The sequence below is a fragment of the Ranitomeya imitator genome, chromosome 9, assembly GCF_032444005.1.
Source record: "Ranitomeya imitator isolate aRanImi1 chromosome 9, aRanImi1.pri, whole genome shotgun sequence".
NCBI lineage: Eukaryota > Metazoa > Chordata > Amphibia > Anura > Dendrobatidae > Ranitomeya > Ranitomeya imitator.
The window spans coordinates 21,798,199-21,823,562 of record NC_091290.1 but is presented as its reverse complement, the minus strand read 5'-3'; the positions used below and the strand labels follow the sequence as shown (position 1 = coordinate 21,823,562).

The following is a 25,364-nucleotide window of genomic DNA, read 5'->3' as shown; positions in this document are numbered from 1 at the left end:
CACATCACTTGCCAAAGTCCTGTTTTCTCCTTATTTTGGGTGTGAGCTTCTTTACTTGATGGTGAATCGTGGCCTTGCTTGCTTTGACTGTTTCAGGAAATGGAGCCTTTCTTGCCGTTAACTAGCAAGGCGGCCCGGTTCTGCTTCTCTGGAACCACAGTGCTCTTCTGGGTGAGCGTCTTTATATCTCTAATACTTAACATCGCTCTGTGGTGCTGTGTCTCACATTTCCCCCTTTCCCTCTGTGAACTTTCGTCTGCTTTTTTTTTTCTTTTTAATACTTTTCTGTATTCTAAATTCAGAATTATATTTCTAAGCCAATTACAGATATGTTTGGTGACCCAGTATAAACACATTGGCCCGTTTGTGCTATTGTTGGGGCAGTACAGTTTGTACCATAGACTTTTTATATGGAGCGGCATGGCTGTGACTGAACCACGCTTTATTTAAACTCCTCCAAACTGCAGTCAGGTGAGAAACAGGGTTTCCCTGATTTGACTGGAGACTCCAATAGCTCACACATTCATCAACTATCCAGTGTACTGGCTGGAGTACCCCTTTAAGTCTCATCTACTGCATGTGTGTATATATAGGTTCCTCCAATCTCCCATCAGAGACTCGCAGTGTATACCGAATCTCCATCATAGTTGCAGTAATCATACTGGAGTTTGTAGTGCCCCACGGAGCCACCGTTTGGTTATAAGACCCCCCCCAAAGAGGTTCTCCAAAATGCATCTGTACTCACACATGGTCTATACTTTACCCTACACTTTACAGTGCACATAGTCCTCTGCTACTATTTACCTAATGTCGCCACAGTGCATCCGCCACCAGTTACTTTACCCTTAGCATGTGCCCAGAGTAGAGAAACCTGCGCGGCGCCCCCTACTGGTAGGAAGCTACATGCATTAGCCTGGTGTTTTCTGCTCTGCATTCATCAATAGTAACCTCATCGATTAGTTCACATGAATCAGAACAACTCCACTGCGGATCTTGCGACAAGTCCTTTGCTGATTTTGTTGCAAAATTTGCATGTAGGTTTTGCAGTTGAACGAGCTGTGAATTCCCGGTGTGCTGCGGGCGAATAACCGGTGAGAAATCTGATGCTCTATTGCACAAGAACAAGCATGTTGTGAATTTTTAAAATCCGCAACGTGCTCTGATCCTCATCTGGATTTTTTTTTTTTCCTCTTGTGGTTGCGGTTTTGAAAACTGCTTCAACTGGAATTGAGCAAGAAGCTTTTCGCTGCCCTGGTCCCGTCCTCCTTGGCAGTCATCACTTCTGCAGCTGGTTTCTTGGGCACCACTGACTTTTACCAGGCTTGGTGACTGTATGACGTCGTAGGGCCTAGGACGCCGGCTGCAGAAGTAATGGCTGCCACATTCGACCGGACGTTGGATCAGGGCAGCGCAAATGTTTTTGCTCAACAGCAGTTTTCAACCCATTGAAGGACGTGCCATCTTTTATATCGCAGGAGTCCAAACGACTCTTTCCGAGGGCAACTGATACAGAATGGCTAATGCATAACTTCTTCTAGCCAGCGAGATGCCATATTGTTTATCCTGGGTCCCAAACAATTGTTCTGTCTGTATATAATACATTGCCAAGATGAGGGTTATGATCTTGACTGTGCATTGGAATGAAATTGTCAAAATAACCGTTTTAACCTCCAGACAAATCCAATCTGGATATAGATGATTGTGCTGAAATTCTTCATAATTCTCCAAATTTGTAAAATCCCAGATACACATGTTTATGCATATATCACTGATCTAGCTTTCTATCTGTTTATATCTAGCCGTTTATTCAGATCTAATGCCCCAAGACCTATAATGCCCATGACCAACCTAAAATGTCTCGTCCCCATGAGCCTGGACTGACCACCACCACTCCAGCTCAGCAGTTTTTTTCCCGACAGCCGTGTTGCAGCCTTATACTGGCAGTAGATGTTTTCCTCCCAGTGTACTATTGAGTATACAGGTTATGAGCCGTCACAAGATGCATTAAATGGGTTCCCTGCTCAAAGGTTAATTCTGGTAGTGGAGATAAGTGGGAGTAAGATCATAGTGTAGGCAGTTCTCACCCCCTGTACTCCGCTCCTTGCTCCAGCACTGACCGGTAGCAATGACGTCAATGACCATGAGTGAACTGACCGCTGCGGCCACCGATTCCACATACTTCAGTCGGGTCACTGGTGGTCGGTGACCTCACTTCTGGTTTGGCGATCCCATCTGTACCTAAGGGGTGAGTAACATTGTTTCACCAAGATAGCTTATTCAGGAGCCAATGCTCTCTGTAACCACCTGTGCATATCATGGCACTTGCTGGGTGTTGTAGTGTCAGATGTTGAACTACTGAGCACCAAATTTAGATAAACGCAATGCCCTCCCCTAGCCCACCCGTACTAAAATATATATCAAGCAATACAGGGCACTATAGTAGTGCAGGGACTGCAGAGGTGGTGGTCCCTCTGTCCCGGTCAGGACTCTGGCTGTTGGCCGTATTCCAATAGTTTTGGTCTGGGGTCCATTCAGTAAAATCTGTCCAGGTTATGTTGACTGCTAGTTCCCTGTCAGCCATAGGTCTTCATCAGTCCTCCAGCTAGCGAGAGCAATTCTAACATTATGAAGAATTGCTATATAAGTAATTCCCCAATATATTCCGTATTTCCTCTTTGTTTTGTTTCCATAATCTTTCCATCTCGTGTCCTCTGCAGATTTCTTTAATCATTGCCAGCATGATCGCAGTTATAGTCTATCGGTTGGCGGTCTATGCCGCGTTCGCCAGTGTCATGGAGAATAACCACTCACTGGAGCCCATCAGCGGGCTGCTGACGCCACAGCTGGCCACCTCGGTGACGGCCTCCTGCCTGAACTTCATCATGATTATGATCCTGAACTTCTTGTATGAACGGGTGGCTGTCTGGATCACCGACATGGGTAAGCGAGCAGAGGGCACTGGTCACTATGGCAGACCCACAGACGGGTGATGGATTTTTACAGTCTTCTCTGACATTTTTATCATTGTCTGCTACATTTTACCTTCCACTGAGAACTAGTCGCGGGTCAGTGTTAGAATCTGTGGCATGAGCGTCTCTACATGCTTGTCCTTCTCCAGTGGTGCCAGATGCAATGTCCTGCTCTTCTGTATATTTCAGGAGTTCCGATTTTTATTAAAGTTTTATTACATTCTTTTACTAATATGTCTAAGGTAGAAAACTGAGCTCACGAGTGTAGAAAGTCTTGCATCCCAGTACACATCCGCACTGTCCAGTATGTATGGCCAGGCATAATATGCCCGTACAGCTTTTAGATGGCTGTCTGACAATGGTTCAAATGTTTTCTGTGGGGACAGAGAAGTAAGTGCATCCATACACAGATGAAAGACAGGCACACCTGACCATTTGAAATGTATTGGGGTCTGTTGTCTGTCCTTCCTCCCCAGGTTCCTCTGTCTTTCCTCCCTCAATCCCACATCTGTAGACTCATCGGTCCTTCCCATCCCCACCCACCAACTCTAGGCTCCTCTGTACTCTCCACCCTCCTCCCCACCTCTATACTGGTCTGTCTTTTCTCACCTCTCAGGACCTTTAGTCTTCTTCCTTTTATCCCCACTTCCCAGGACCTTTAGTCTTCTTACTTTTATCCCCACTTCCCAGGACCTTCAGTCTCCTTCCTTTTATCCCCACTTCCCAAGACCTTTAGTCTTCTTCCTTTTATTCCCACTTCCCAGGACCTTCAGTCTCCTTCCTTTTATCCCCACTAGCCAGGACCATCAGTCTTCTTCCTTTTATCCCCACTTCCCAGGACCTTCAGTCTCCTTCCTTTCATCCCTGCCTCCCAGGACCTTCAGTCTCCTTCCTTTTATCCCTGCCTCCCAGGACCTTCTGTCTTTCCTTCCTTTCGTCCCCACCTCGCAGGACCTTCTGTTCTTCATTTCAGCCCTCTACCTGGGGTAGACAAAAGAATTTGGTGTTTTTAAAGCAAACACATTCTTTATCTCATCTGTTGGGGAAAAGTCAAGGGGTCCCATACAAATTCGATGATCGACTATCCAGATTAAATTGTTAGTCGCGCCTGTCTTCTTTTGTATATCGGGGTTTAATTTGTCACGATTCCCCCTGACCGCTGTCACCAATGGGTCAGGATTCACACCGTGACCGTCACCCCTACGTCACGGATTGAGGTGACTTTAGGCCAACAGACGGCTATCACATGTGCAGGGGGCTTATCTTAGTTATCCCTCCACTCCACGATGTGATGAAAAAAACCACACACAAGGCTATTGACCTCTTAGTTTACAGCAGGGGCTTATTCTAGGTATCCCACTGCTTTTCTATATACCACGAACTGCAGGGATTTATGTATATCCCGCTTACAGTTCCACTTAACACTTGCAGCTCTCTGGCGCCCCCCTTACTCTCAGGTCAGATCAGGTACTGCACCCTGGGTAATTAGTCGCCAGAAAGGCTGCCTGCTATGTACTGGCTATTGGGCACGCTGCAGCGACGCGATAACGTTTCATGTTTAATGTATTTGTCTATATTTGCCCCGTATTCACATGTAAAGCGCCATGGAATAAATGGCGCTATAAAAATGTATAATAATAAATAATAATAATAATAATTAGGCCACCAGCATGCACCCGTACATGTAATTGCTGGTTCCAATGTGATAACGCTGTCATGATACTGAGGTCCCTGACAACCACACCGTGGATCATAGGAATGCTCCAATACTGAAGTTCATGCCCGTGGCCTGATCCCTGTGTGTACTGCCCCCTTCCTTGAGAAGAGGCACTTGCACCAATGTGCAGCGACTTAATATGTACACGTATGACCTTGTAGATCCAAATCGCCAATGTATGGAATTTGTTCTGTAAAATGAAGCCGGCGTCTGAAGAAGTTGCTGATAGCTCTCATTTAAAATGCATTACGGTATTCTTTTTATTTATTTATTTAACTAGAAATCCCCAGAACTCACCTGGAGTACGAAAACCGGCTGACCATGAAGATGTTTCTCTTCCAGTTCGTTAACTACTACTCCTCGTGTTTCTACGTGGCTTTCTTCAAGGGGAAGTTTGTTGGGTATCCTGGCGACTACACCTATATGTTCAGTCGCTGGCGTAACGAGGAGGTGGGCACATTGACAATCAATTCCTACCATCAACCAGATTTGGGCAGATATCTTGTAAACCCCCTAATGGCTCTCAAGGTTCCTACGGCACCTACTGAAAACTTAAGTAACATTATACATACACCCACCTATGGATGCACGCAAATTTAGAAGTGTTTAAAGGGAACCTGTCACCCCCAAAATCGAAGGTGAGCTAAGCCCACCGGCATCAGGGGTTTATCTACAGTATTCTGTAATGCTGTAGATAAGCCCCCGATGTATCCTGAAAGATGAGAAAAAGAGTTTAGATTATACTCACCCAGGGGCGGTCCCGGTACGATGGGTGTCGCGGTCCGGTGCCTCCCATCTTAACCCCTGACAAAGGATTTTCAATCCGAAACGCGCGTCGGGGTGCGCATTGGTTGGATTCGGTGACGCCATCAAGGTACAGGATCTCCGCTACAATCTTTCATTATCTCCCTTCACTTCTCCCTTTTTGTTTATATTGTGCCTATTTGCACTTAACATATTTTTGGGTGTATTCCACACTATTCGAACACTGCAGGCTTGCACATTTGCACTCTTTTTGCACTTTCTCCATACAAAGGTTGCTTTTACAGCTTAACCCTATTATGGGTTATTTTTAACCCCATGATTTTGTATCGGACATGCACGTTGTTTATTTTATAAATTTTACAATTTTTTTCACTACTGTCACGTATTACTAATTTAGATTGTTTTTAAGGAGTCCTGATATATATATATTTTTTTTCCTCTGATGGTACACCTCATGCCTATATTGGTTTTTATATATAACTTTTTTGGACATTTTATCTTGGTTATTTGTCTTTTATCCAACATGTGCACTTCATTTATGTGTATTACCACCAGAATGCTGTAGATAAGCCCCTGATGCCAGTGGGCTTAGCTCACCTTCAATTTTGGGGGTGACAGGTTTCCTTTTAAAGGGTTTGCACAAAGCTGTTATCACTTCTCCATAGTGCACTGATCACTGTGATAACTACCCCCCCCCCCCCCCGCAAGACGGAGCTTCAGCCCTCTATCGCACTGCCTTGAAATTTTTTTCATCGGGGCTCACGAGACTCAACCCAGTGCCCACCAATCCCAGGTCTATAATAGTATTGGTCGTCTCATATGTGCCAAAAGACACCTAGTAAAATTTTGCCCCTGCCAGTCCCATTAAATAGAGCATTGGTGTCCATGATCAACCTTTGCCCCATTCGGACAGACCTCTTCAGAGCCCTCGGTCTCTTGTTCGGACCCTCAGCGATCAATACGTTAATAACTTACCAGCAAATTCCATAAGTTAGTGATCATGGTGGGTCTTGACTGCTGAGACCCCCAGTAATCCCAGTGAAATTTTCTCGCTACAAAACTGCCTGTGGCATGTGAACCCACTCTTATTGTGTAATGAGTGGGACCCCCACACTAAACCAGTAATGGGTTGATAAAAATGTATAATAATAATAATATAATAATAATGGTTCCTTCTATGATGCTCCACGTGGTAGAGAAGGCAGTAAAATGATGATTTGTATATGTCGGTTTTTTTTCTCCTCAATTCTTAGTGTGACCCGGCCGGTTGTCTGATAGAACTGACGACGCAGCTCACTATAGTGATGGCCGGGAAACAAATCTGGGGAAATATACAGGAGGCCTTCGTTCCGTAAGTAAATCCTCGGGGAATCTCAATATTCTGTAAAGTTTCCTTTATTTGGTATCAGTGGCGCTGATTAAAGAAATAACTAACTAACTTACATTACAGAAATGAAGATCATAGATTCCCCTTTATAGTCTCAGAACGTTTCCTGCGTCCTTCACAAATCTTTGCTTTCTAGGTGGATCCAGAATTGGTGGAGAAGCAGAAAAGCGAGAAACAGTCCAGAGAGTCTGTACAGCCGGTGGGAGCAGGACTTTGACCTCCAGGTCTTTGGACAACTGGGACTCTTCTATGAATATCTTGAAATGGGTGAGAAAGGAAAGGCTAGTCTGTAATTCGGCTATGTTCACACACGGCGTCTGTTCAGAGTTAAATAAGAAGTGGCATTTTACAGGACCAACCAAAGCTATGACGTTTCAGAAATCTTGGACACGATTGTTTTATTGTTTCCTGACTGAATTTTGAGAACCGCTTGGCTTTTTAAATCTCCAGCATGTCAATTTCTTTAGTGTTTTGCAGCGTTTTTCACCCATAGAAAGCAATTGGGGTGCAAAAATGCTGAAAACTGGTTTTGCAGCATTTTTTTTTTTTTTGCTTCATTTTTTGGCGATTTTAAAAAGACTTGTATTCTATACAAAAAATGCTGCTAAAAAACCTCCAGAAGCAACATTTTCACTGTCAAGAGAGCACGTTTTGGCCGCTGATTAAAAACGCTGTGTGTGAACATAGCCTTACTATTGTTTTGTTTTTTCAGACTTTTTTTTGTCTATAGGAACAATATAGTACTGTCCTCTATGTAAAAATATTATAACTGCTATAATATTGCAACTATGAAATACAGTACCATTCTCAAATAATCACAGTACCCATAAAAATATTGACCCTAATGCTGAATTTTCCACAAAAGGAGGATCTGAGTCGTTATATATTACAATTGTATTTGTGCAACAAAAACATTTGTGAATACAATAAACATACAAAAAAATTAAAATATTTTTGTAACTATGGGTACATTATATTTCTGATCCAAAAAGGTGACCGGTAAGCAGTGGCCGGAGGCTATGAACAGGAGCATATAGTAATTAGATGAAATACCAGTATATTGCAGTATCAACATGATTTGGTAAATAGCCACATGGTAGAATAAATATTCAAGTTAGACCATCTGTAATCCTGATTTCAGAAAAAACTCAGTTATCTCAACTGTCACAGGTTCCTTCTCCGGTATCACACAATCAACAGAGCTAGAGTATAGTAAACAATTCCAAGACCTTTATTTAGGCAAAAATATGTAAGGTCCATATATAATCTACCACACAAAGGATAAAATAGTCCAGAACATGAATGCAGTTCAGTAACAGGATAAAAGTCCAACAATCCGGCAGACAGAAGATAGCATAGTCCATATACTTTTTTTTTTTTTTCTCTCTCTGAGATGCTGTGCACACATCATCATTCCACACAGGACTGATCTGTGTCTCACCTCCATGATATCTTTAAAAGCCTCCCTCCTCATTCACAGGTCAGGAGGGGGAAGGTCTCAGGGGCTCATTGTTTCAACAAGCTAGGTCAACATGTCATTAGCATAAGGGCAAACAATACAGTACTGTGGAGGCTGATATCAGATGGCAGCAACAGCCATTCATCAATTAGCAAATAACTCCTTCTACTAGAGAACACCATGACCATAAGTAAAATAGAAATATACACAAAAATGATACCCACATAGTATATCACACCATCACACAACCAATCATGCTGCTAAAAAAAATAAAAGTTCCGGTCATGGTATCATTCTGGTATCTGTTATACAATGATGTTATTAGTAAGTAAATCAAAGGGTTAATTACCCATGGCTGCAGTCGCTTTTTCATACAACTACTATAATGCTGCTACTATGTACAAGAATATAACTACTAATATTCTTGTACATAGGGAGCAGTATTATAGTAGTTATATTCTAGTACATAGGGGCAGTATTATAATAGTTATATTCTTGTACATAGCGGCAGTATTATAGTAGTTATATTCTTGTACATACGGGCAGTATTATAGTAGTTACATTCTTGTACATACGGGCAGTATTATAGTAGTTACATTCTTGTACACAGGGCAGTATTATAGTAGTTATATTCTTCTCCATAGGGGCAGTATTATAGTAGTTATATTCTTGTACATAGGGGCAGTATTATAGTAGTTACATTCTTGTACATACGGGCAGTATTATAGTAGTTACATTCTTGTACACAGGGCAGTATTATAGTAGTTATATTCTTCTCCATAGGGGCAGTATTATAGTAGTTATATTCTTGTACGTAGGGGCAGTATTATAGTAGTTATATTCTTGTACATAGGGGCAGTATTATAGTAGTTATATTCTTGTACATAGGGGCAGTATTATAGTAGTTATATTCTTGTACGTAGGGGCTGTATTATAGTAGTTATATTCTAGTACATAGGGGCAGTATTATAGTAGTTATATTGTAGTACATAAGGGCAGTATTACAGTAGTTATTCTTGTACGTAGGGGCCGTATTATAGTAGTTACAGTGGGGCAAAAAAGTATTTAGTCAGTCAGCAATAGTGCAAGTTCCACCACTTAATAAGATGAGAGGCGTCTGTAATTTACATCATAGGTAGACCTCAACTATGGGAGACAAACTGAGAAAAAAAAATCCATAAAATCACATTGTCTGTTTTTTTAACATTTTATTTGCATATTATGGTGGAAAATAAGTATTTGGTCAGAAACAAACAATCAAGATTTCTGGCTCTCACAGACCTGTAACTTCTTCTTTAAGAGTCTCCTCTTTCCTCCACTCATTACCTGTAGTAATGGCACCTGTTTAAACTTGTTATCAGTATAAAAAGACACCTGTGCACACCCTCAAACAGTCTGACTCCAAACTCCACTTTGGTGAAGACCAAAGAGCTGTCAAAGGACACCAGAAACAAAATTGTAGCCCTGCACCAGGCTGGGAAGACTGAATCTGCAATAGCCAACCAGCTTGGAGTGAAGAAATCAACAGTGGGAGCAATAATTAGAAAATGGAAGACATACAAGACCACTGATAATCTCCCTCGATCTGGGGCTCCACGCAAAATCCCACCCCGTGGGGTCAGAATGATCACAAGAACGGTGAGCAAAAATCCCAGAACCACGCGGGGGACCTAGTGAATGAACTGCAGAGAGCTGGGACCAATGTAACAAGGCCTACCATAAGTAACACACTACGCCACCATGGACTCAGATCCTGCAGTGCCAGACGTGTCCCACTGCTTAAGCCAGTACATGTCCGGGCCCGTCTGAAGTTTGCTAGAGAGCATTTGGATGATCCAGAGGAGTTTTGGGAGAATATCCTATGGTCTGATGAAACCAAACTGGAACTGTTTGGTAGAAACACAACTTGTCGTGTTTGATGGATGCAACTCAGTATTCTTTTTCCTCCAAACACCATACCTACTGTAAAGCATGGTGGTGGAAACATCATGCTTTGGGGCTGTTTCTCTGCAAAGGGGCCAGGACGACTGATCCGGGTACATGAAAGAATGAATGGGGCCATGTATCATGAGATTTTGAGTGCAAACCTCCTTCCATCAGCAAGGGCATTGAAGATGAAATGTGGCTGGGTCTTTCAACATGACAATGATCCAAAGCACACCGCCAGGGCAACGAAGGAGTGGCTTCGTAAGAAGCATTTCAAGGTCCTGGAGTGGCCTAGCCTGTCTCCAGATCTCAACTCTATAGAAAACCTTTGGAGGGAGTTGAAAGTCCTTGTTGCCAAGCGAAAAGCCAAAAACATCACTGCTCTAGAGGAGATCTGCATGGAGGAATGGGTCAACATACCAACAACAGTGTGTGGCAACCTTGTGAAGACTTACAGAAAACGTTTGTCCTCTGTCATTGCCAACAAAGGATATATTACAAAGTATTGAGATGAAATTTTGTTTCTGACCAAATACTTATTTTCCACCATAATAATAATAATAATAATAATCTTTATTTTTATATAGCGCTAACATATTCCGCAGCGCTTTACAGGTTGCACACATTATCATCACTGTCCCCGATTGGGCTCACAATCTAGAATTCCTATCAGTATGTCTTTGGAATGTGGGAGGAAACCGGAGTGCCCGGAGGAAACCCACGCAAACACGGAGAGAACATACAAACTCTTTGCAGATGTTGTCCTGGGTGGGATTAGAACCCAGGACCCCAGCGCTGCAAGGCTGCTGTGCTAACCACTGCGCCACCGTGCTGCCCTATAATATGCAAATAAAATGTTAAAAAAACAGACAATGTGATTTTCTGGATTTTTTTTTTCTCAGTTTGTCTCCCATAGTTGAGGTCTACCTATGATGTAAATTACAGACGCCTCTCATCTTTTTAAGTGGTGGAACTTGCACTATTGCTGACTGACTAAATACTTTTTTGTCCCACTGTATATTCTAGTACATAGGGGCAGTATTACAGTAGTTATTCTTGTACATAGGGGCAGTATTATAGTAGTTATAGTCTTGTACATAGGAGCTGTATTAAACTGCTATAATACTGCCTCCTATGTTTAAGAATAGAACTACTATACTGCCTCCTATCTTCTAACATATGTAGGGAAATCTATAAGTTACTATATTGTGCTAACACCGGATGCTTTTTCTTTTGTAGTCATCCAGTTTGGGTTCATCACTTTATTTGTGGCCTCCTTTCCTCTGGCTCCGCTCCTTGCTCTCCTAAACAACATCCTTGAGATTCGTGTTGACTCATGGAAATTGACCACGCAGTTTAGACGGCCATTTGCAGCGAAGGCTCACAGCATTGGGGTGTGGCAGGAAATCCTGAATGCTATGGCCATATTATCGGTGGTAACAAACGTGAGTAAACTTGGTTGTTGTTTGTTCTGGGGGGGGACATAAGCCACTGCCAAGATGGGCTTCAGTTGTATAGAATTCCTCCGGACCCCATTGTGTGCTCCTATTGCACTAACTACATGGATTGCATGCAGTATAGATTTGGTCACTGTCATGTGCATATATAATAAGCCCCTTCACGAATGTCATGTAGACCTCTTTTCCAGTGGAATCCAATGAAATGTGATCGAATCTACATACCAGGATGTAAGCAAGGATGTTTCCATACACTGGCAGCAGTCACTGTGCTCAAACCCTTATGTCCTATAGATTTCCTACAGATATGTTACCTTGCTCTTCTCTTTCAGGCGTTTATTGTGGCTTTCACCTCTGACATGATCCCGCGCTTGGTCTACTCTTACGCCTACTTTAAGAACCCGGACTCCCCCATGGCAGGATATATTAGCAACAGCCTCTCGGAGTTTAACGTTTCCGATTTTAGGAATATCAGCATGCCTCTGGAAAACCAAATGAACGTCCTAACGTGCAGGTTGGTTGTTTTACTTCTGTACTATGTGCTGAAATTCCAACAAGTGGGTCATTTCTTGTTTTCTTTTTAGCATAGTAGGCACGGGTATGGAACTCATTCTCTTATGTGCACATCACCAAAACTTCTCAACTTTTCAGCCTCATATTCCATTTCAGGCCATGCCTTGTGCCCATCCTCTCGCGCCTCCTATTCAGTGCTTCCAGAACCTCCCAAAACCTGCTGTTTGGAGGCTTCAGCAGATCATTTGACACTCATCCTGAAGTCCAGTAGGTCTACCGCCTTTTTCAGGAGGTGGCAGGAATGCCGCCATGTTTTCCAACCGATGTACATGGGGCGAGACAGTTATCGTAGTTGATAGAGAGGATCTAATGCATTGCAGGACCCTAGTTCAGCGGCCACGTCAATAATCCGTCGTCTCCTGACGGGAGCTCTGTGACCTTCTTCCTATCTGCCGGAGTACTCAGTGCCTCTTCAGATTCATAGCCCTGTATCAACGTCATCATTGCAGCGTGACATGTGAATGAAGCCGTGCCAGGCCTACTAATCGGAAAAGGTGCTGGAGATGTCACGGGTAGGAGGCACTTTTGATGGGCACTGGTCCATCAACTACCAACATGGCCACTGGATCAGGGTCCTGCAAATTATATTGACCAATGTATGGATGTCCCCATCTTCTGGTTAGTCACTTATGATTGAGCTCATCGTTGCTCGGTACCTCTGCTATAACCTCCAATTTGTTTGTTATTTTATGTTCACAGGTACAGAGATTATCGTTACCCTCCAGACCATGCGCACAGATACTTACACACCATGCAGTTCTGGCACATACTGGCGGCAAAAATGGCCTTTATCATCATTATGGAGGTATGATGTCGTCATCGGTAGTTCTTCTGCCAATAGTAGACAAAATTTATATAAATTCCCCAACAATCGATGCATAAACCAGAAAATTGGTACAGAAAAGGGGAAAACCTTAGGTTGGGAGGTTTTGCCTGGTGAAACCACTCAGGTTATGAGGTTATATTATGCAACGGTCTGCAAAATAAAAAAAAAAAAAATCAGTTTATTCTTAAAATCTGCAAGCTGACGGTAAAATAAAGAAAAAGTGTTCGGCTTGGTTTACTATGTTGTTTTGCTCATTTTGATATGTATTACAAGTAGTTTATTATTATTTATTATTATTATTATTATTATTGACCATTTGGTCTATCACTATTTTTTTGCAACTTGTAATTTTATTTTTCCATCAGTGGAGCCCAGTGAGTTTGATTTTTGCATCATGCCGACCTGTAGTTTTTTTGTTAGTTTTTTTTTTTTCAATATCATATGGGTACATTCAGTGTTTGTTTGTTTTTGTTTTTTTGATTCTTGGCAGTGAGATGTGAGGAGTGCAGTGACTGAAAAAGCTATAAGTCTGGCTTTTATATATCTTTTTTTTTTTTTTTTCTACATTTAGCATACCATTGAAATAATTTTATATTTTGATCGATCAGACTTTTATGGAAATAACAATACCATCCAAGTGTGTGGTCTTTCTTTTTTTTTTATACCTCGTCTTTATTTTCAAACTGTGGAAAAGGAGTGATCCGAACTTTTTAAACGTAACATATATTATATTTAATTTTAACATTATTTTTTAGTACCTCCTAGGGAATCTGATTCTGCCGACATTTTGATTTCTTATTTTATAGAAGATAAATTGAGCTTGCATCACATAGCGGGGCCCAGGACTTCCATATTAACCAATCGGCATTGGGGGGATGAAAGTGACTGGATTGGATCCGGCCATCGCGCCATATAAATGCCACTTTCAGTAAATGACAGCTGCTGTTAAATGGTTCAGCAGCAGCAATCAGAGCAAGCGCCATCTCTTGCTGTTACAGGCAGATGTTGGCTGTGTAACACAGATGACATTGCCCAGTATGGAGAAGGTTCAGATTATAATCCCGATCCGTACACAAGCGTTAGGGTGCAAAAAAAGGGGATTATGGAATGACCTGCACTGGAGGTAAAAGTTAAGAAAACTGCAGTAGTCGCTTGATTCCACTATGAGGTTTATAGTTGTATCTAGTTCCCCTCCTTAAAACTGCATTAAACCCAAAATGTGACATAACTGCATTATCTTATCAGTTTCAGGAAAGCTGACAACCCCTCTAGTCTGCCGGTTGTCAGCCGTCCTTCTTCTCAAAAAACAGTGCTCTCACGTCTGTCCTCTTTTTCAGCACGTCGTGTTCATCGTCAAATTCTTCGTGGCCTGGCTGATCCCAGACGTGCCGTCCGAGGTGAAAGCCAGGATCAAGCGGGAGAAGTACCTGACGCAGAAGATCCTACACGAGTACGAGCTAGAGAAGTTACGGGAGAGGTTGTGCGAGAAGGATCCCTGCTCCGCCATGGCGAAGGAGGTCATCGCCACGGAAGGGAAGGTGCAGCTCTCCGCCGCTATGTAGCGGCTCCTCTGCTGCAACAGCGGACACTCTGCTCACTCAGGCCGTACTATAAAGCCACGTTCTTCAAGACGCTGCTGTAAATGTTGGCGTAGTGGGCAAGATGGAGCAAAGAGCCCCTGGTCCCGGGATGCTCGGAGCTCTGTAAGACTCGTCCACCATGGCTGCTTCCAGTTCTGGGGCTTCGAATGATTACAGGGACCCCAGTCCTGCTGTTATATCACACTGCATCACACGAGTCCTCGCCTCGATCTACTAGCCAGGTAGCTGGATTTACACAATGCGTATGAGGCCCCTGAACACCCACGGGGCACAGGACAATTTTTTTTAAATGTATTTATACATTTTTTTTTTTTTTATTTTATTTTGGTTTTTAATCAAGACATATCTGCATCTTTTATATGTGAGTCACTTTATGTTCCGTGATTTACTGGCACCTAAATTTGCACTTTTATAAATGGGTGCTGGCAGAGCTGTTGGGGTTCAGCCTAAATCTATCAAAAGCCATTTAACGGAGGATGCCCTTTTTTTTTTTTTTTTTGTAACTTTTTTCTCTGAATCTTCTATGTTTGCGTATTATTATGAAAATGACATTTATCATCAACTATATTTTAGCTCTGTTAAAAGAGTAAAGTATTATCAGAAAATCAAAAACTTGTATTTTTCCTCTAAATCCAAAAATCTTATCATGAACCCTGCTTATCTTGGCTCAGGCATTAATTTGTTTTTTACAATGATTAAATTACATTGCTACACAATTTTTTTTTTTTTTTTTTTTTTTTTTATATGTAAAAACATCACATTGACGGCAGCGTCTCTTCAATGCGTTCTTTCAATTCGTTTTTCGTTATAAAAAAATTTAAAAAAATAAAAAATCACCTATGCAGAGGATGGGTCATAACTTGCTGATCATCCTGTCTGATCTCTGGGACCCCCAGTACATGGCTTTTTCATAGATAGACGGTGATTTGGAGCAGAGGCTGATCATGCCCACCTCTGTTCCACTAAGGATGGGGGTCCCAGCCGTCAGGAAAGTTGTACCCTATCCATAGATTAGGAAATAACTTCCTTTTTTTTTTTTTCTGGTGATGGAGGGAGGTAACCTTAACACCCATTTTCATGGCAGGTCTTCTTGCAAACTGTAGGTGTCGCTGTGATCTGTCAAAATCAACAGCAGAATCTGCATTATAACGTTATTTCTACATCACGCGTCACAAAGTAGTTTGTTTTATTTCTTTATTTTTTTTTTCTTCATTTTTCAGTGCTCATGAATGAACTTTATAGTGATTTTTTTTTTTCATGGAATATTCACTGTAGGTCTCCAGGTTTTTTCGTTGACATATCATTTATTCATAGCAGTCAGTGTTGGGTATAGAGATCTCCATTTCCATACCGCCATTCATAAACCACATTGTCACCCGTGGCGCTGACGCCATCTACGTAGATCCCAGCGGCCTGAGCGTGGTTCTCGTGCAGGACCCGCGGTGATTTCATGCTGTACCCGAGCCTACCTCTCAGAAGTGCTTTATTATCATCATTTCCTACTTGGATTGTTATGAAGAAATCTGCGGCATTGACTGTTTGCATTAAACAATTCTGTTTTTATTAAATATAATTTTTTTTTTTTTTGTAAATTTGGTGTTTTTTTTTTTTTTTTTTTTTAAAGTTTATGCCAACACCACTACGTGTGATGTGCCTTGTTTGCGACCCTCGTTCACTCCTGTAAGCACGGCCAGTCATCGTGCAGGTTCATAACCATACGAGAAGACGTATGGACGGCCTGAACTGAGCGGCGTGGCAACATGAATGGCCGCGCTCGCTTTACCTCTTTGATACGGTAGCGCAGAGTTGGAGCGTAAGGGCTTGTTCCATAAACCGTAAAATGTACAGTATATACATAAATGTGTGTTCCTGGGAACTGTGGTCCTAAATAGTGAATGGAGCAGTGGTCGCACATGCTCAGTACTGCTCTGTGTATAGAAGTGGTGGTCACACATGCTCAGTACTGCTCTGTGTATAGAAGTGGTGGTCGCACATGCTCAGTACTGCTCTGTGTGTAGAAGTGGTTGTCGCACATGCTCAGTACTGTTCTGTATATAGAAGTGGTGGTCGCACATGCTCAGTACTCTTTTCACACCGTGGAGTTTTGGAGCTCCAATTTTTAGCATCAATGTGAGTCCCAGCAGCCAGATTCCTTGCAATCAAATGTTTATCATCTATCCTATGGATATTTGATAGATTTTATTAATGGAGCAGCCTGATTTAAGTTCCTGGATGGGACAACTGCTCACGTTAACTATGGCTGCACTATCGGCCATCTAAACAGAGTAGGAAGTGGCCTTGTGGAAAGGTCTTCCTCCACTCTATGCACATAAATGTAAGACCCTGTAATTTCTGTGATCAGTAGTGGGATTTCAGGCCTGTCTCATCTTCCTGTCTCCCCCTACCCACTTGTATTACCTCCACAGTAGGAGGCCTAGTAGGACGTATGGAAAGTAATGCAGCCCGTATAATAGGCAGCATGCCTCCTGTTCAGTATTTATTCACATGCACATGAAAGTATTTCAATAATCATGCATGTTTTGTAGCGCCCACATGTGGCAGCAAGGGGAATTGCAGCCAACGTTCCTGCATATTTATGGAGCTCGTACAGCGTGACCAATATTGTGTTCTGCAGCTGATTTTGATGTGTATCCCCCCCCCCCCCCCCCCCTAAAAAAAAAAAGTGCCTTTTGCTGACTGTTTCTTGTTTTGTGCACTGTTCCCAAAGACTCCTTAATGGCTGTAAAGGTTTTCTGAGGGTTAATTTATTGGGTCTTAACGATTTAATGTTGCCCCCCCCACCCCCCCACCAAAAAAAAAAATGTGACTTTGTCCAATAGTTAAAGCGAAGGAGTAAGCTTCTCTCTTAAGGACTGAGGCAGAGTCATAATCACAAACACAATTTCAGATTTAGGGAACCCGTGACCCAGCACGAGAGCCAGGGCGGCCATATTGGACCCCTCCATTGATGACTTTGAGTCCTTGTTTCCTCTCATGTTTGTTTCGGCTCAGAAGTCGTCTCCTTCCACTTCCTGCAGTCAGTTTCTTGGATAAAATGTCTGTTTTACAGATTTATTTCTTCCAGATAATGGAATATTCATGAAGATCCCTACAAGATGGGAATCTGCCTTGTAGGACTTTGGTTCCCATCCTGTTGATCTCCAGCTCCCATCTTGTCCCGACAGCTGTTTACAATTGTCACTTTCTCTCTACTTTTGGGAAATTTTGTGGCAATTTGTTATCTGTTTGGACACTTTTTGCAGGTTTTTCTAACAAGGGGGAATGGCTTAGAGGAGGGGGCGTCAAAATTTAGGTGCAACATTAATTTAACACCTACTGGATGGCTAAAGTGCCAACAGAGGCACCAAATGGAGCACAGTTTAGGAAAATGCTGTAAATCCTCTGTGCTGCTATCTTGGAAAAGCATTGTGTTGCCTACGGTATTTCAGGACGGATCACTTTATTACCCCCATTAGTGATTTTCCACTTTTTTCGGGATGTTTTTTTTTTTTTTTTTTAACTATGTATATTTCAATTCTTATATTTTGCACTCCTGCCATAAACCTTGTGGTCCTGATGTCCTATCCGAATCCAACGGGGCCAACCTATTATCCTCCTAATTTCGGTAACGATCAGGCCATCTTATTTTGTGCCGCCATTTTGCATACAAATCCCATCCAACAGCGAGTGACCCGTCCACCGAAAATACTATAGCTTCCACCATTTGTATTCGGAGGCCCCCTTCTAACCATATAAGCTCCCCAATAATCCATCACCACCACCCAGCAGTCTCCTCGCCCTGGCCCCTCGTTGCCCTGACCCCCGGTGCTGCCCCGCGCCACTGTGCTCTCAACCCTAAGCCTTGACTGTTTGTATCAATACGTATATGAAGGACATTTTTATTGGGATCTTATTTCCTACTGATTTATGTTGTTCTGTATTTCTATGTTGACCTGTGTGTGAATAGTTTTTAAAATCTGCGTTTTTACCGGTTATTTTACTACATTTCTCTGCCAGTTTAGCGCTGGCCTCTCGGTTTTATATTGTGTTTCACGCTGCTTGAACTTGTATGGGAAAAAAAAATAAACTTCGTTTTAAAAAGTTTTCAGTATTTTGAGTGTTGTTTTGAGCATTTTTACTGCTGTACAAGAGACTGCCTCTCCAGACTTGTTTCACAAATTTGAAATGGAGGAATAATGCTGCTAGAGATGAAAAGTGCGGCCGTCTGACCAGCGGTGCTGCTGCTTTCTGGGCTTTTTGAGCTTAAGGGGCTTTGACCCTTGGCTGATGCACACATGGACGTAACACTGACGAGCCCCTCGTATAACGGATCTGACCAATCAAGACCCCACTGAATATTCTATACTTGCTGTCAAAAGTGCCGACTAGCTGACATTACTTGGTTTACCACCTTGGGAAAAGCGCCAATAGGGTGCCGAAACGCGTTGAACAGTAAAGAACCGTTTTGAAAAACAGATTTATGAGATTACCTTATGGACTTTTCTATTGAGTCATCGCCGGTCTCGGACGAGAGCATCAATGGCGTAACTTAAAGGTCTTGGGCCCCAATGCAAAATTGTCAACAGGGCCCATAAATATCATGGATGTATAATATTGGTGCTCTCTTATGGGTCAAAGGGACTTTTTATGTCCCTATGGCACAAGGAGCCCTACAACCACTATAGTTACACCCCTGATCACCACTGGGTTATGCTCTCCTGCCACTTTGTTTCAGCGATTGATGGAGGTGTCAAACTCCTGACATGTCTCTTATCACAGTGCAGCCAATTATCCAGACAGTTCACAGATGAGCCGCTGATCATTGCATTATTGTTTGCATCCAGAAGTTGAGAACCTGAACAGATCCAGGGGCGGACGCGTCATTGGTGCAACCTGTGCAGCCGAGCAGGGGCCCGAGAAGTAAAAGGGCCACTACCGCCTCCAATGCAGGTGAAATCTTGCACTTTTAGCTATCGTCTTTGTTCTGCCATGGAAGCCATGTCGCGTTACGTGTGGAGACGGACCAGGAACTAAGAAAGTGGCTGTGGACTCAAGCGCTTCCCTGGGGCCCACATGCTATAAGAAACGGTAATGTGACACCTACAGCTAACTGCTATTCCCAACCTGTACCCTACTTTTTAGCTGTACCTCTGACTGTAATATCTGAATATATTTGCAGTTTCTAGTGTGCCTTTCGGGAAATAAAATATCAATTAATTTTGGGCTGCTCTTTTATCTCGAAACCTAATTTCCCACGTCTGTGAATCCGACTAAGGCCGGCGTCACACTCGGCGTAAGACAATACGGTCCGTAATTTACGGCCGTAATACGCTGAAAAGTCCCCAAAATAGTGGTCTGTATCTCCTCCGTAGGCAGGGTGTGTCAGCGTATTTTGCGCATGGTATCCTCCGTATGTAATCCGTATGGCATCCGTACTGCGAGATTTTCTCGCAGGCTTGCAAAACCGACATACGGATATACAAGGGATCCATGTGCTCAAAAAAATAATAAAAACATATATACTGTATATGTATGTATATGTGTATGTATGTATGTATGTGTATATATATATATATATATATATATATATATATATATATATATATATATATATATATATATATATATATATATATATATATATATATATATAATTTCATCCAGCGCGAAATGGCCTAAAAGCCGGTAATTCAATTACCGGCTTTTGCTATCTCCTTCCTAAACCCGACATGATGAGACATGGTTTACATACAGTAAGCCATGTCATATCCCCCTTTTTTTGCATATTCCACACTACTAATGTTAGTAGTGTGTGTGTGTGTGTGCAAAATTTGGGCGTTCTAGCTATTAAATTAAAGGGTTAAATGGCGGAAAAAATTGGCGTGGGCTCCCGCGCAATTTTCTCCGCCAGAGTAGTAAAGCCAGTGACTGAGGGCAGATATTAATAGCCTGGAGAGGGTCCACGGTTATTGTCCCCCCCCCCCCCCCGGCTAAAAACATCTGCCCCCAGCCACCCCAGAAAAGGCACATCTGTAAGATGCGCCTATTCTGGCACTTGGCCACTCTCTTCCCATTCCCGTGTAGCGGTGGGATATGGGGTAATGAAGGGTTAATGCCACCTTGCTATTGTAAGGTGACATTAAGCCAGATTAATAATGGAGAGGCGTTAATTATTACACCTATCCATTATTAATCCAATTGTATGAAAAGAGTTAAAAAAAAAAAACCCCACATTATTAAAATGTAATTTAATGAAATAAACACATCGTTTGTTGTAATATTTTATTGTACGCTCAATCCACTCGCTGAAGACCCTCGCTCTGTGACAAAGAAAGAATAATAAACCAACAATATCCATACCTTCCGAGGATCTGTAACGTCCCACGTTGTAGTTCCATCTGAAGGGGTTAAATTTTTTTTTTTTTACAGCCAGGAGCTCTGCTATAATGCAGCTATGCTCGTGGCTGTAAAACCCCAGCGAATGAATGGAAACTAGGTAAATGACCTGTAGTTACCTTCATTCGCGGTGATGCGCCCTCTGCTGGATGTCCTTCGAGCGAGGGAAAAATTCAGAAAAGTTCCCAGGCTCGAGTTTATATGAGGACATCCAGCAGAGGGCGCCTCACCGCGAATGAAGGTAACTACAGGTCATTGACCTAGTTTCCATTCATTCGCTGGGGTTTTACAGCCACGAGCATAGCTGCATTATAGCAGAGCTCCTGGCTGTAAAAAAAAAAAAAATATTACAATTGGTGTGTTTATTTCATTAAATTACTTTTTAATAATGTGTGTTTTTTTAACTCTTTCATACAATTGGATTAATAATGGATAGGTGTCATAATTGACGCCTCTCCATTATTAATCTGGCTTAATGTCACCTTACAATAGCAAGGTGGCATTAACCCTTCATTACCCCATATCCCACCGCTACACGGGAATGGGAAGAGAGTGGCCAAGTGCCAGAATAGGCGCATCTTCCAGATGTGCCTTTTCTGGGGTGGCTGGGGGCAGGTGTTTTTAGCCAGGGGGGGCAATAACCATGGACCCTCTCCAGGCTATTAATATCTGCCCTCAGTCACTGGCTTTACTACTCTGGCGGAGAAAATTGCGCGGGAGCCCACGCCAATTTTTTCCGCCATTTAACCCATTAATTTAATAGAACGGCCAAATTTTGCACATACACACTACTAACATTAGTAGTGTGGAATATGCAAAAAAAGGGGGATATGACATGGTTTACTGTATGTAAACCATGTCACATATCATGTCGGGTTTAGGAAGGAGATGGCAAAAGCGGCAATTGAATTACCGGCTTTTAAGCTATATAGCGCTGGATGAAATATTAATATATACATATGTGTCTCAATGAGAGATATATATATATATATATATATATAGATAGAGAGAGAGAGAGAGAGATATATATATATATATATTTTCTATGTGTACACATTTATTCCACCTATTCTACTGTAAGCTGTCAGTGTGATTTTACACCGCACTGAATTACTGGCTTTTCTCGTTAACACCGCTGCGTATTTCTCGCAAGTCACACTGCTGGTCCGTGTGTAATCCGTATTTTTCTGGCCCCCATAGACTTGCATTGGCGTTTTTTTGCACAATATGGTGACAAACGCAGCATGCTGCGATTTTCTACGGCTGTAGAAAGCCGTATAATACAGATCAGTAAAATACGGCAGATAGGAGCTGGGGCATAGAGAATAATTGGGCCGTGTGTAATGCGTGTTTTATGGATGTATTTAATGCGCTCATACGTCCGTAAAACTCGCTAGTGTGACGCCGGCCTAATACTTATATGCTACCTGGGGTTGGTCTCTGACCCGCTATAAGCTTAACAGACCTGACTTATATCTATTGAGGAACTGGTGGCAGCATACCATTGTATTATTGGGGGATCCTGGCAGTGACGGATAGGAGATATCTATCTCTATCTATCATCTAATATAATATTATATTATATTCCCGGCCTGGGACTGGTGATATATATACTGCCCTTACTGCAGAGTGCCCCAATAACCAGTACGTGACAGGGCAGCCTCTCCGGCGACTACTTATCCTAGGTGCCGTTCCCTGACTGACCTGAGGGTAAGAGGGTGCCAGAGAGCTGCGACTGTGTAAGCTCTGTCACAGATTGGCGACGGCAGGGTGATATCCATTTCTCTCCCCCCCGCCCCCCCCAGTACTCTCGTGTGGTGTGTTTTCGTTACACTTGGGATAAAAGCCAAACTATAATCTCAATTCACAGACACGGTGTTTCAGGGTGTTGTTCCTTATCAGTGCAAAGTATGAGATCTAATTATTTGGCTTAATTTCCCAGAGGAGCATGCATGTCTTTTAAGTCTCCTCACTCTCATATGCCAGGTTTGGCTTGTCACTTTCTACAAGTAGCAACGTTACCCCTTAGACTGCAGTACAGAGCCTCTATTCTAGCCAAATCAGATCTCACACTTTGCACTGATGAGGGACAGCACCCCCGAAACACCGTGTCTGCAAATTGAGATTCTGATTTGGGTTTTATCCTAAATCATGTGGCAAGGGTTAATACTGACTTTTCGGATTGCTACTTCCAATACTGTAGGAGATGCTAGAGTTGCTGTCCTCTTCCTCTCTGAAGAGATACTTTGCATATTTAATTTCCCACAGGAACATTGCATGGCCTATAAGTCTCCTCACTCTGACATGCCACCCTCTACGTGTAACAAATCCTCTGCTGTGACATATACTGTATTGTGTTCAATTGTTAACAGCCAAAAGTCTAGGTAAACGGTGAAGGATGAAAATCTGGCTATTTACTAGGTAAAGAAGCGCAGAATATGGTTTTATCTGTACGCCAAGAACAGAACGCACAGGTTGTGCCGAATCCACCAATGACGTGTGCCGCTCTTATACAAGGTTCTGGAATTATCCGCTGCTGACGTGACGCGCTCTGCAGGGCGACCTCTCTGATGGTGGCGGTGGAACAGATTTGTACATGAGCGCTCTATAGAGACGGCAGGGTCGGGAGCAATGCTCTGCGGATGGACATTGCTGACTCTCCAGGCGTTGCCTTAGTACACGTCCGACAGGAACAAACACCTTCTTAAAAGCATTTCATACCCCCGAGAGGAAAACAGAAGGCGGCCGGTGCCAGAGGATGGAACTGCGCTCCGAGCAGGTGAGCGACATTATCAGTTCAGGACCAGAGATGGCGAGAATCCAGGTAGGAAACCTACAATTGTGCCCTACAGATGTAGCAGAGCTAAGCCGGTCGCTGGCTGACACAGGAGACTCCAATGACAACACAAATCCCGATAAGGTCATGAGATTTATATCGGCAGTTTATATGGAAAGTTCAGCGCTGCCGCCACGTCTGTGACTTTTGGGGGATTTCTCCGCCTACGACCTGTCCTGCAGTAAAGGGGACACCGCAGTATACTGATGGGCGCGCAAGAGGACAATTCTGCATTATTTGATCTCTCCTATAATTTTCAAGGTAGTCAATTTTCAGGCTAAGTTCAAACTAGGTGTTTCCCCCCCCCCCCCCAGTTTTGTTTCTATGCAAATTCTCACACACGGGTTTTATCATCAGGATTTTGTGATTTGCATGTTTTTGAGTTTTTTTGGACAACAAAGCATGTCACTACTTTCAGTGTTTTTTTTTTGTTTAGTTTTTTTTTAGGGTTTTTCACCCATCCACTTGAATGGGTGGTGAAAAAAAAAAAACCACATGTATCAGGTTTTGCTGCATTTTTTTTTTTTTTTTTTTTTTTTTTTTAGTGCCAAAACCTGATTCTATAGAATAGGACTTTTTTTTTTTTTTTAACGTTAAACTTTATCAGATCAGCAAGCGCAAGACAAATTTAGTATGCCATAACCACTGCAAAAAAAAACAACACAGAAATCAAGGAAAACATGCTTTTTTTTTTTTCCTGCAGCTTCTTACCTGCCAAGAGATCAGGTTTTGCTGCAGAAAAAAAAAATTGAAAAAACGCCCTGTGTGAACTTACCCTAAGATAATCCCCTAAGGAGTTCTCCCTATCTTCAAAGAACCATAATATATCTAATTTATATTTATTTTTATTATTATTTTTCTGTCCACTCGTATTTTTGGCAGATGAGTTGCAGATTTGAGCAACACCATTCACTATGCCGTAGAGTGTAGAAAAAAGAAAAGGGGCGACGGGGGAGAATCCAAGTGCAATTCTGCCATGGTTTTTTTTTTAATTTTTTTATTCGTTTTGTTTTCTTAGTTTTTATAGTGTTTATTGTGCTGTACATGACATGGTAATGTGATTCTTCGGGCCAGTTGGGAGAGCCGTGGCCAGTCTGCACCCAGAAAGATTGGATATTGGGGGGTGCAGGCGGCTGATTAGACTAGAATGACTTTTAGTTTCTGGGGTCTTTGGAAAATATACCGGAATGGAACTCGGTTGCAGCACCATACACGACCCACGGTCAGGGGTGGCGCTGTTTCTGAAAGTAGAAATTCCGTTTTTTTTCTTATCATGTTCAACCCCTTTAAGGCTGTGTGCACGCGTTGCTGATTTTTCTCGTTTTTTTTTCGCGATAAAAACGCTATAAAACCGCAAAAAAAAACAGCATACAATATGCATCCCATCATTTTGAATGAATTCTGCATGTTTTGTGCACATGATGCGTTTTCTTCCGCGAAAAAAAACCCATT

At 42.5% G+C, this 25,364-nt stretch overlaps 1 protein-coding gene across 6 annotated transcripts in view; it reads left to right on the top strand.

Moving 5' to 3' along the window:
- The window catches only part of ANO5 (anoctamin 5), a 75,033-nt gene extending 59,610 nt beyond the window's left edge, over window positions 1-15,423 (top strand). For 4 of the 6 annotated variants that reach the window (XM_069739936.1, XM_069739933.1, XM_069739934.1 and 1 more), the window contains 8 exons: window positions 2,718-2,940; window positions 4,967-5,136; window positions 6,705-6,802; window positions 6,975-7,105; window positions 11,463-11,668; window positions 12,013-12,194; window positions 12,953-13,058; window positions 14,417-14,783. In XM_069739936.1, coding sequence (XP_069596037.1) covers window positions 2,718-2,940; window positions 4,967-5,136; window positions 6,705-6,802; window positions 6,975-7,105; window positions 11,463-11,668; window positions 12,013-12,194; window positions 12,953-13,058; window positions 14,417-14,641 — 1,341 coding nt within the window. In that variant the 3' untranslated portion in view covers window positions 14,642-14,783. Of the gene's footprint in view, window positions 1-96; window positions 172-2,717; window positions 2,941-4,966; window positions 5,137-6,704; window positions 6,803-6,974; window positions 7,106-11,462; window positions 11,669-12,012; window positions 12,195-12,952; window positions 13,059-14,416 lie in introns of all 6 variants that reach the window. The other 2 variants (XM_069739932.1, XM_069739935.1) reach the window with 2 other exon arrangements.
- The last annotated feature ends 9,941 nt before the right edge of the window (window positions 15,424-25,364 follow it).